General features: G+C 34.7%; 1 protein-coding gene across 1 annotated transcript; it reads left to right on the top strand.

Annotated features, from left to right (window-relative positions):
* The first annotated feature begins 1,061 nt into the window (after positions 1 to 1,061).
* LOC123559855 (putative mediator of RNA polymerase II transcription subunit 26) lies at positions 1,062 to 9,541 on the top strand. The gene is made up of 6 exons (XM_053533747.1): positions 1,062 to 1,183; positions 4,235 to 4,399; positions 6,375 to 6,407; positions 6,673 to 6,809; positions 8,465 to 9,160; positions 9,491 to 9,541. Exons 1-6 carry the CDS (start codon positions 1,126 to 1,128, stop codon positions 9,539 to 9,541), a joined length of 1,140 nt encoding a protein of 379 aa, XP_053389722.1. The 5' UTR covers positions 1,062 to 1,125.
* Positions 9,542 to 12,170: the final 2,629 nt, after the last annotated feature.

Raw genomic sequence — 12,170 nt, 5'->3', positions numbered from 1 at the left:
GCAGTGCTCGAACCCAGAGTTTATGGTCAAGTTATTTGATACCAACAACCTTCAACACTTGGCCATGGAGGCACCGTATTCAGTGTACTGGATAACAGTTATACTATCAAAAATAAAACATCACTAAAAAATAGAACTTTTACATTTCCGAGCTATATGTAATGTAATGTAATATTCAATGAGCTTATTATCAAAACATAATTAAAATTAGGTTCTATCAGAGAAGAAATATATTCCCCTTGCTATTCATGCTTTAATGGTTTTATTTTGTAATACATGTTGTAAGTTATTTACATATAACGAGGTATTCAGTTGGTCTGACAAACACATTCTTTTGAAATCTAGAAAAAAGTTCAATATAGCTTGACCAAGACGAAAGAAATATAATTACAAAAGAAGACCATTTTGAACTTGAATGTAGCAAAATTGTTCCAAATCTCGAGTATTTACACATTACCTTTTAGATGTGGCCGCTTACACTGTCTTAGTTCCACAAAAGTCATGGAAGTCATGGCACTTCAATTTTGTTCTGCAACATTATTTTCTATCTTATTTTCAAAATTAGTCTAAAAGTCAAGAAATTATTACAGCAAAGTTACTGAGGTCATATGCAATCACATTGCCGTTAATCAGTGGAGCTCGAACCTATGATCTACGTGTTAAGCGGTCGGAACCTTAATCACTTTACCGCCTTTTCGCTAAAAGTAATATTTTAAAGATGAAAATGAAGACAAAATAAATAAATGGTTATCCTAGTTGGGTTTGAACTTACGACTGAAAATTGAAAACAAATAATTAAAGGTATGCAACGATCTTAAACTATTTTATATTTCATGTTAAGGAACTGTGAAGTATAATCCATGATTGAAGCAAACTTCTCTTTAATTTCTCATGTGGTTTCTATTGTGAACATTGGTCAACTCATAGTGTTGTTTACACTCAATTTCTGCTACATCATCTGGAAGACAAGTCTGCTGTCACAACTGATGGAGCTGTTTCACTGTTTCACTGTTCCACATTAAAATAGATATTCAAATAGCATTAACGTACACAAACTGTATCTTAAGATATATATTTTCATAACAGATATGTCGCCCTAAAGAAAAGTGACCTACCAAGTGCTTGATGGCGAATCGAAAAAAGAACAAAGACGGACGAAATTACTCCCAGGATGACCAAAATGGTAAGTGAAACTTTGTAGTCTTATTTCGTGAATTGTTCCATAATCACAGATCCCCTCTCTAAATTCTAGTTTGTTTAGGTCTGTTTATTGCTTTCTCGTTAATGATATACCGCTTTTCATGGAATGGCACAGCGTGTATCATTGAAGGTTCCGTGTACATCCCGGTATAAATACATCTGTGAGTGTCTCTAAATTTGATCTTCTTGGTATTTTAAACATGTGCAGATGTTGAATTCTGCTCAACCCAGGCTAGTGTGTGTGTGTGTGTTGGGGGGGGGGGGGGGGGGGGGGGGGGGGGGTGAACGGCAGTTTACATTTCGACAACCGTCCGCTAAAAGGCTCATTCAAACCGAGCCTGCAACATTTTCATTTATGTCGTGTTGGGCGGCCTGTGGTTTTCCACTTCTATTCCGGATATAAACTATACATCACTCTAAAGATCTTTGAAGGTGGTAGTAGGATCTATTTAAATTTCAATAATATCTTCATTGATGTCAATTCTACTGTCAAAATATATTTGTCCATCGTAGAAAAACAGGCAAAATCACAATTTGGATATTTTACCTTCTTTGCATAGAATTATGGCTTTTTGCTAACAAAGACACCATGATGTTCATCAACAAATGAAGAAAATCCTTCCTATTTTGTGTCCAAATGGCCGAAATTAAATGGAATATACCCTACCAAAGTCGTTGTTTGACAATGAAATCAAATTTAATCAAGGTCATTTGAAAATTAAAAATGGTCCTATTACCGGCCTTATGGTTCTTTTAAACAAGATATAACATTTTGTATTTCAAGAAAACAGAGTTAAAACCTTATAATGGGGAATTTGGATCGAAAATATGAGAAGTAAATTATTGAAATGAGATGAAACCATTTTATGTTTGAAGAAACTTAATGGATTTGTAACTCCATTATCGTACTTCCGGTTTACAGTATGTACACTTTTATCGAAGCAATATATCGTAAAATTATAAGATGACTTCACACGCTCTCTTAGAATCTCTTCAATAACAAGAGCTGTCACTAATGGTGACAAATGCCCCCACAGCACCTTGACCTTTGACCTGGTGACCCCAAAGTCAGTAGGGGTGGTGTACTCAACAAGTACTATCAGCAAGTGAAGTATGAAGGTGCTGGGTGAAGTGGTTCGCATGTAGAGTGCCTTCATGCAAAAAGTTAACGTTGGTCCCTGTGACCTTGACCTTTGACCTGGTGACCCCAAAGTCAGTAGGAGTGGTGTACCTAATAAGTACTATCAGCAAGTGAAGTTTGAAGGTCCTGGGTGCAGTAGTTTCCGAGTAAAGGGCCTTCATGCAAAAAGTTAACGTTGGGCCTTGTGACCTTGACCTTTAACCTGGTGACCCCAAAGTCAGTAGGGGTGGTATACTCAATAAGTACTATCAGCACGTGAAGTTTGAAGGTCCTGGGAGCAGTGGTTCGCGAGTAAAGTGCCTTCATTCAAAAAGTTAACGTTGTGACGAACGAACGAACTAACGGACGGACAGTTGAAAACTAATATGCCTCCCTTCGGGGGCATAAAGAAGTCACTCTCTAGTTTCGCCGTCATTGCTCATCAGTTCTTGCACGAAAAGGCAAATTTCCAGCATTTATGTGAGGTAAAGTCAACATTATTGTTTAAATGTCAGTTCCAGAAGCTGCTATTATTTCCCTTGGTCGATGGTCGTCATTTAAGCTGTCTAAAAACCTGAATACAAGACTTTTTACTAGTTTTCTATCTTTTCTTACATTGAAAACAAGACGATAAACCGAAAGGAAGTTTTGTTTATTTTCAAAACATGCGCATTAAGACATTGTGATACAAGTTATGCTGGACTTTATTCATCCGAGTGAATATACTGAACCTTGCTTCATGCGGCTATTTGACGTCAAAATTGACGTTATAATGTTCTCTCATCGGTCCCCGCGTCAACCATTGTTTATCGCATAATATACAACGTTTGACATCGTTTTTGTTTAACCTACCAAAAATAGAACCATGTTATAACGGTGTATATAATGCAGATCGTTAATTAGTCATAACTAAATTATGAGGAGGCACTTTTTTTTCGTGTTAGCTCATCAACCTGAATGAAGCACGTTTGAATAAAAAAGCAACTGATTTTAAGAAAATATTTAGTTTATCGTCCAGCTCCGTTTATTTGTAATAATTTGAATATGTTAGTGATTCCATTTTAGCTCACTGAGTAGTCTTAAGGGTAAGACACTGCGATTCATTGTCCGCCGTCGTTCGTTCAGATTTTCTTCTAACCTCTTCCCTGAACATTTAGTGGAAGTGGATAAAATCTGACACGGGCTTTCTTCCAAAGCTGTGGTAAAGGGTCTGTTTGGCTGCACATAAGGACTGTGAAACTTAAAATAGGTTATGTTTAAACGGCATCTCTTTTCAAATAAACGGATTCATTTTGAAATGATTTTACGGAAATGCTAATTTAGTGACAACAGCGGGGTGCGAGAGGAGAGGGGTGAGGGAGGGGGACATGGTCACTTTTCACTATATGCATATAATGGAACATTTTAAAAGCAACTCAAGGGAAACAGTTTAACGAATTTCAAAACAATTTTACAGAAATATTACATTGTTAACCTACAATTGTTCAAGTAAGAAATAAAAATAGCGGCCCTGGGCTGTTTATATAAACCACTTCGAAAATCTTCTTAAGCCAACGGATGTATTTCAACACAGTTTTCTTTGGGTGATTGTTAACATTATATTGATTTACTAAAACACATGATCGCCTTGTTATCTGTTTGAGCTGTGAAACTCCGATGTGCAACCTAGGGGCATCATGACTGTAACATTTAAAATATTCCGAATCTCAAAAACATTTCCACATTGAAATGATAGCATATATAACTGCTAAAAGGGCAGGGGCATTATTTAGACTGCAACACTGAAAAGAAACCACTACAGCAATTTAATAGTCTTCATTTTCAGTGTACTTTGATTTTTTAATAAGTATTGACGCTACATGTTTTTTTTAAATTCAGGGGTCAGAAGTATAAGTTACAGATTTTTAATTACAGACACCACTTCGCAAGATGGAAGCAGGAGTATGGTGCAAGTGTACCAAGCTAATAACATTCTACCGGATCAGCAAAATAATATTTCCTCGGGCGGGGAAATACTTGGTGGACTACAATCACCAGACAAGCCCTGTATTTCAAAACGTTCGTCATTAATATATTCAGGTACATATTTCCTCTACAAGTAACGATTCCATTGTTTTAAGCCTAAAGACAGTAGGTTAAATATTTTTTGACAGAACGATTTCATTAACAAGAAATAAGATGTACATAAAAAAATGAGTTTAGTGCTAAGCTGACGCGATAAACAGTGTTGTGAACAAGTGGCGACACGGCATAATGGCAAGAACGTCAAAAATATTTTATCTCGTTGAGAAACGAGGGCCACTTATAACTATTGCTCCATTTATACAATTTTATGAGTATGAATGCATTGCTATCATATATAAAGGAAATTATGAAATACATTGTGAGCATACAAATAAATTATGCTGAAGGCTTATTGGCGTAATATTTTTTATTACTTTATCAGAACGAAAATGACACTCTTTCAACAGACAAAGGCAGTTTCTATAATATCAATATACATTACATAATATGTTAACAGTTGTGCATTCATGCTAGTATACACTGAAGTAAATTAAAACCGCATGATCCGTTAAGTCAAATATTTCAACCTGTATTATTTGCAAGTATTTTATTAAATTAAAAAATAAACATTTATCATAATTTATTAAACCCGATTTAATGTGATGGTTTCGTTTGTTACTGCTGCACGTGGAGCTGGTGTTAAAATTTATGCCAAATAAAATCAATAACTGAACCGCACCATGAGAAAACCAACACAGTGCGTTTGCAGTCTGGTCAGGATCCATGCTGTTCGCTAACGGTTTCTCTAATTGCAATAGGCTTTGAAAGTGAACATCATTGATCCTGACCAGACTGCGCTGGTCGCAAACGCATTATGTTGGTTTTCTCATGGCGCGGCTCAATATATTGCATGCACTTACAAATATTAATTCAACGTAAGCCGCCTATGATAAACGAACGGACAGTGGAATTGAACTTTTAAAACTATATTTATATAGTATTCTAATCTGTATTTTCACTGACTTGTCATTGTTTCTAAATGAATGAAAATGCTATTTTTGTAATCTAAATGCCATAAAAAGTCAATTACAAAACATTAGTTACAGAAACTACTCATATTTTCAGAAGGTTTAGTACCAAGCTAAGTACCAGATTCAGGTGAATTTTTCTATTAACAGTTGATAAATATAAAAACACAATTACCTTTAATACAGGCAATAGCAAAAATTAGAGTATACTGAACATGGAAGACAGTTATAAAGTCTTAAGTGAATATTGTCCTTCCGCAAATTAAGTTGAAAACATTCAAACAAATGATGCGTTCATGCAAGCTTTCAACACGGTGTTCATTAACTTATTTATAAAAGGGAAACGTTTTATTTTAGTATTTTAGGCATTAGGTACATGAATATGCTAGAATCGAAATTAAATAACGGTTACTGATAATCTGTTAGAGTATTTTATGACAAATGGTTTTTATAGTTGGAACAAATATGCGCAATTTCAAATACTAATATACATTTGACAGCATTGTTGCAACTTTTCCTCTTCGAATGCAATTAAAGGAAAACATATATTCGATAATCCTGCATAATGTCCTAAATTTTTAAACCTTAAACAAGTCACTTTGAGCAAAATGTGCGTCCTTTGTTACCCCGTATTTTGATTTAGAATCGTTGATATTTCTGATTCTGCGCGATCATGGAGACCGTTCCATGTTATCATGACAAACATTTGCTTTTAAAGTCAAAGCTTGAGGCATGAGGGTAATCATGAGCAAACAAATCAAACCAAATCTGCTATTATTTTGCTTGGTTACGCTCTTTGTTTCGAAAGGATCTTTCTATAGATTTTATTTCATAACAAGCCTGTTTCTGAATTAATTGCATTAGTTTTGTGCTTTTTTTAAATTCCAGCTAATAAAACATAATTCTTCTAATAGATACTCCAATTCCAGGAACTAAGTCGCCATCTGACCTATCAAAAAAAAAAAAAAAAAAAAAAAATCCAGGAACTATACGCACATGTATCATTGGTTTTTTACTTTCAGCTCTAGAAACAAGAGGCCAAGCTGACGGGCGAGGTATTTATCTTAGTTCTCTGTAAAGTTTGCTGTAATTCAGCATGACTGATAGAAATTATACTTTTTTCTTTATCCATCATTTTATGATCTTATGTGAGATTTTGGCTAGGTAACCAGTTTCTAAAATGATGTGACTTCGTCTCGTGTAAAGTCAGTGTAACCTAATGCTTGTAAAACTGATACTCCTGTCCGGTTTACGCAAGTAAAAGTAATCATTTTGCATATGACAATCACTGTTTGTTTTTTTTTTGTTCAAAATGTTTAGAGCAAATACCGATATTTACTGAAGAGGAGACAAGACCAAGTGATAGCGTTCAAGAGGCGAACGTCCTAAGTCAACATGATGTACCACATCGTCCACGATCAACTGGCGCAAATATTGAGCAACATATGATTTTACTGGTATGTCGTGATAAAAGCAATATGTATTATGATCAAACTGTCAAACGTGTATGTATTTTTTATTCATAATCAAAATGGATTTGTTTATTTTTTAAAATCATTTTATTTTTCTGATCATAACTTTTAAATTGTCAAAAATAAGAAATATTTTGTGTGTTATATGTTTGCCTGGAAGTGTTTGTTGTTCTGTGGCATTGTTTGTTCTATGGTATGCTTTGCTCAGTTAGGTCGAAATTATTGCATGTGGCATGTGAAGACCGGTGTTTCTTTCTACGTAGTATAAACGATCGGTAGTTATGTAGTCGGAAGCACTTTAAGCAGCTATACTGAATTATCATTTATGTGTCCGTTTAAGTTTATAAATGACTGTCCGTCATTGTGTGCAAAAGCACTGCAACTAACTTTAATATGAGCCGCGCCATGAGAAAACCAACATAGTGGGTTTGCGACCAGCATGGATCCAGACCAGCCTGCGCATCCGCGCAGTCTGGTCAGGATCCATGCTGTTCGCTTACATTTTCTCCAATTCCAATAGGCATTAAAAGCGAAAAGCATGGATCCTGACCAGACTGCGCGGATGCGCAGGATGGTCTGGATCCATGTTGGTCGCAAACCCACTATGTTGGTTTTCACATGGCACGGCTCTTATTACATTTTGTATTTACTAAGTTTATTTCCTTTTTAAGTATAAGTGACGTTTTTCTATATCATAAAAATCTCAATAGTAATTCAACTTTCTCCTCAGCAAAAGCACTATGCGTATATCAATAGGTTTTATTATTTTCCTTTCTTATTAACCACTGGAGTGAGAATTATGTTCTTCCAAAAAACTTTTACTGATTAAGTATGTTTGTATTTGTAGCAATCGAAGATACATAATGTCAAGTTCATTCACCCATTGTTTCCAAACCGTAGCTATGAATAGTCGAATTCAAAATAACCTGACCAACAAAGGTCATTATTCCTTTAGTAAACAAAGGGATATTTACTATATTTTCCGAAATGGTATCAAAATAGTCATTAATCTAGTTGTTGTAAGCAATGAATGTGATGTAAATGCCATTTTTATGAAACATTCGTTAGCCGACATGTGTTAAAAAAAGTCATAACAACTTCGATACATCTGTGAATAACTATTCTTCGACATACTTTTAGTCTATACAACACATTCTAAAGAAGATAACTGAAGGCAATAAATTTGCCCTTAAGGCTTTTGTCCTTTTTGTATTATGAACATTATATGGAAAGCTTGACTTTTTTTAGAAACTGTTCAAATTAGAATATATATTGATGGGTAACTGTTTGCATGTGACTATATTGCCCAGGGGTTTCTGGTTTATTATTCTTTTAGGGGTTTCAATATTTGTTTACCAAATTCCTTGTTCTTAGAAGTGAAATTTGTTCAGACCTACTTTAAATGAGTTGATGAATGTCTATGGATGGTTTTAATGTGTCTTTATGTCCTTTAATTATTGCTCCTTGCTTGCTTTTTACTCTACAGCAAAAACGCAAATTATGTGTATACGTTTCCAAAATGTATGGAAATAAACACATTTGTTGATATTGAAAATTCACATTACTGTGCCAGTCAAATATTCGACGAGAACACATAATTCACTCCTTATAACACTTGTTGATGATTTTTTGTATTTTAGATACGTATGATGTTACAATGGTTGCAGCAAGAAAACCGAAATCACCAACAGTGGGTTCAAGAAGAAAATCAAGAGCAGCTGCAACGGCTACATCAAGAGAACCGAATCCATCAACAGCGGGTTCAAGATGAAAACCAAGAGCAGCTGCAATGGATAAAACAGGAGAACCGAAACCATCAACAGCGGGTTCATGATGAAAATCAAGAGCAGCTTCAGCGGATAAAACAGGAGAACCGAAATCATCAACAGCGGGTTCAAGAAGAAAATCAAGAGCAGCTGCAACGGATAAAACAGGAGAACCGAAACCATCAACAGTGGGTTCAAAATGAAAATCAAGAGCAGTTGCAACGGATAAAACAGGAGAACCGAAATCATCAACAGCGGGTTCAAGAAGAAAATCAAGAGCAGCTACAACGGATAAAACAGGAGAACCGAAACCATCAACAGCGGGTTCAAGGAGGAAATCAAGAGCAATGGATTAAATGGGAGAACCGAAATCACCAACTGTGGATGCAAAGCAAAGAAAGAAAACAACATAACCAAATGCAACAGGAAAATCAGGAGCATTCTGAGCAGCAGCTTCGACAATTACGACAGGAACGTATAAAAGACCTGCAATTAAAACAGAAAGAAAATCTAAATATGCATAAACCTGTCATAGCAAAGTCTTTTGTAATGGAGCCACATTGGAAACAGGTATTTCAAAGAAGATCCATGAAAACTTCAGTTAAGCTAGGCAAACATAAAACAATAACATCAGTAACAAACAAATAAGTTATAAATGTCCATGCAACCAAGCTAGCTTTATCAAAGTAATTCTTTGTGTCCAAATTGAGCGGAGTTGAGTCCTACAGGCAATAACTGTCTTTGTCAAAGCATCATGACTAACTTGATTTAATTTCGTTTAGATAAATTATATACCCTTTATGTATATCAAGTATGTTTTGTATTATAAAAATATGAATTATAAATTTACAGTTGAATTAGATTTATCTCAGTAAGATCATTTTATACTAAATGTTTCAGCGAGACGGAGCTGATTACTCAGACGAGGGAGAAGGTATATATGCAAATTGATAAAATTCATACTAATTTCAAAAATATTATATATTAATATGCGATGCTCGGTTTTGCAGGAAAAAAACAGCGTATAAGCTTACCTGCACCATTATACCGGCAGTATACATGTATCTTGATCTTAAAGATTAGCCTTTTATATGTTCAGCTAAAACGCGATCACGAACGATAATTATATAAAGTATATAAATAGATGGAATATGTTAGTTTTAATTTGTAACTTTGTTAGGGCTAAATTATAGTTAAAGACTAGAATGACAAACATAATTCTTTGGAAGTGAATGATGTGGAACGAAGATGACACAATATTCATTCCGATGTATAGAAGTCAGATCATTTATTCACATTTTTTTGTGTGCCTCATCCCACCCTATCCCCATCTTTCGCTTTTTTGTGCCCCCCACCCCCTCAACCCCATTATTTTGGAGAGGGGACACTATGAGTTGCCCTTTTCCGCCCGTCTGTCCAAGCCCACATTTGCATACATGGTGGCTATAGGAACAATAGGTAACTACACTTTTTCTTTGATGTCATTCATTCCGTAAGGTTTTTATGTGGCTATTTTTCTTTTACATGGCTAAAAGAACAAAAGAGATAACAAAAAAGTAGCCACATAAATACCCATGTGTAGGAACGTCCGTCCGAATGTGTATCATTCATGTCCCAAAAAGTATTTGACCCAGAGTAATCAAACCTCACAGGATTGTTATTCAGCACGGGAAGCAGTGCACCAGGGGTTTTTTTTTTGGTTTTTCAACAGTCGGGCCAGGTTATCCCCTTATTCAAATAGCATAAAAAGGGCCTATTTTGTGTCGCACGTTTTCAAAAAGGATCTGACCCAGTTATATGCAGGAATATTTTTAGAATGTGAATTGTAAACGGGGATTTTGTTAGAGATATACCAGTCAGACAAAAGTTAGGGCCCCTTGACGTAGAAAAATAAAATCATGGAAAAGATAAAAAAATTGTTTCGCACTATCAAAAATTATCACTAGGGTCATGAAACTAAAAAATATTTTTATTGTGAGGCTGGCACATTTTTGTTCTGAATATTTATGGGTCAGACCAAGTATGGCGCAGTTAACATTAGAGGATTGTTTTTAGTATGTGAAGTGCGCCCCTGGTGTTCTTTTTGGGGATTTTCACCAGCCGGGGTTAAAGTTATGGCCCTTTGACTTAGGGGGAAAAAACACATAAAGTCTTATGTTAATGTCTAAAAATTCTCCTAGAGTAATGAAATCATGTGGGAATATTATCCATCATGGAATTTTGCCCTAAATTTTTGTGTTTTATTTTCACCAGAGTTATGGCCCTTGACTTAGTCAAAAAAAAGGTTTATCAAACTGTACTTGACCTAGAGTTATAAAACTTTAAAAGGTTGTTTTTACCTAAAAAATTTTTGCATTGGTGTACTTTTTCAGTTTTTACTTTCCCTTCATAGTGAAAAATAACAAAAATTTTTAATTTTTTGTTAAAAACTCTTAAAAAAGTACAAACCTTTGGGGTATAATATTTTTAATCAAAGGTTGGTGGTCCCTGTGTCCTATGGACCCCATCAAATTTTAAATTTGTTGTTTCCCCCTATGTAAAAAATTTAGGGAAAATTTTTCAAAAGTTGGCATTAGCTTCTTTTTCTAACAGGTTTCAAACTTTTAGAACACCCTAAATAAAAAAAAAAATATCTAGTTTCACGTTTGACATTTATTAACACTTTTTTTATCTTATTTAAGGGAATTTGTTGCAGGGGGCAAAAAAAATGAAAAGGGTTATTGCATATACATGACAAAAAAATTATCAGGGGGTAGAAAAAGACAGCATGAATTAGCTGCTACGATGGAACGCGACACTGGCATTGTATGGTACCCAGAGAAAAAGGATTCCTTTTTTTTATTTTTCTTCTCTGACCCCAGACTTGTCCATTGATTTATCAAATGCAAAATAATTTAAAGCTTTTTTGCCCAATTTTCTTTTTCAATATATTTAGTAATTTAAAAAGCAATAATGTAAAAGTAAAAAATTCAAGCTTAAATTTTAATTCATTAAACCCTTTTAACGTTTTTTTTTTTAAAAAACCCAAATTTATATGTAAAATGACATTTCACATTTTTTTTTTTTCATATAAAAGAAAGGGGAAAAAGCGCTGAAAAGAATTTTTAAAGCATCAGTTAAATGCAGTCTTCAGTTTTTTAAAACCCGAAATTTTTTTTTTAGTAAAAAGGAAAAAATGAAGGAGGAGATGAAATTCACTGTAAAAAAGTTGTTCAAAAGATATGGCCATGAGGAGGGGTAAAAGCAAAGCTTTTTACGCCCTGTACATTTTGGCTTATCTTTGATGTGACTTACAATATGTTTAGAAATTTTTGCTTGCTTGTATATTGTCAAGTATAAGTCAAATTTAATCTTTATCTCGATATGACAGGATAAAAAAAAATTTTGTATTTAGGGTTTTCTGTGCATTTGGGGGGTGTATTTGTTGATCTGAAACGAATGAAAGTCTCTTCAGAACAAAAAGTAACAAAAAAAAAAAGGTTTTTCCACGCAGTTACGGTAGGGGCCGTAAGGGACAATGGCAAACTTTTTTTTTACTACCCTCCGAGTGCGGTTTGGGTATTCTGGGGTTTTTTGAAAA

The sequence above is a fragment of the Mercenaria mercenaria genome, unplaced genomic scaffold (assembly GCF_021730395.1).
Source record: "Mercenaria mercenaria strain notata unplaced genomic scaffold, MADL_Memer_1 contig_3058, whole genome shotgun sequence".
Classification (NCBI taxonomy): domain Eukaryota; kingdom Metazoa; phylum Mollusca; class Bivalvia; order Venerida; family Veneridae; genus Mercenaria; species Mercenaria mercenaria.
Note: the sequence above shows the minus strand (reverse complement) of the source record. Positions and strands in the feature narration are given on the sequence as shown.

Coding starts and splice junctions, on each gene's coding strand:
- LOC123559855 (XM_053533747.1), top strand. CDS start 1,126: ATGGCGAATCGAAAAAAGAACAAAGACGGACGAAATTACTCCCAGGAT. Junction 4,400..6,374: donor TTCGTCATTAATATATTCAG/GTACATATTTCC, acceptor TTTTACTTTCAG/CTCTAGAAACAAGAGGCCAA. Junction 9,161..9,490: donor TGGAGCCACATTGGAAACAG/GTATTTCAAAGA, acceptor TAAATGTTTCAG/CGAGACGGAGCTGATTACTC.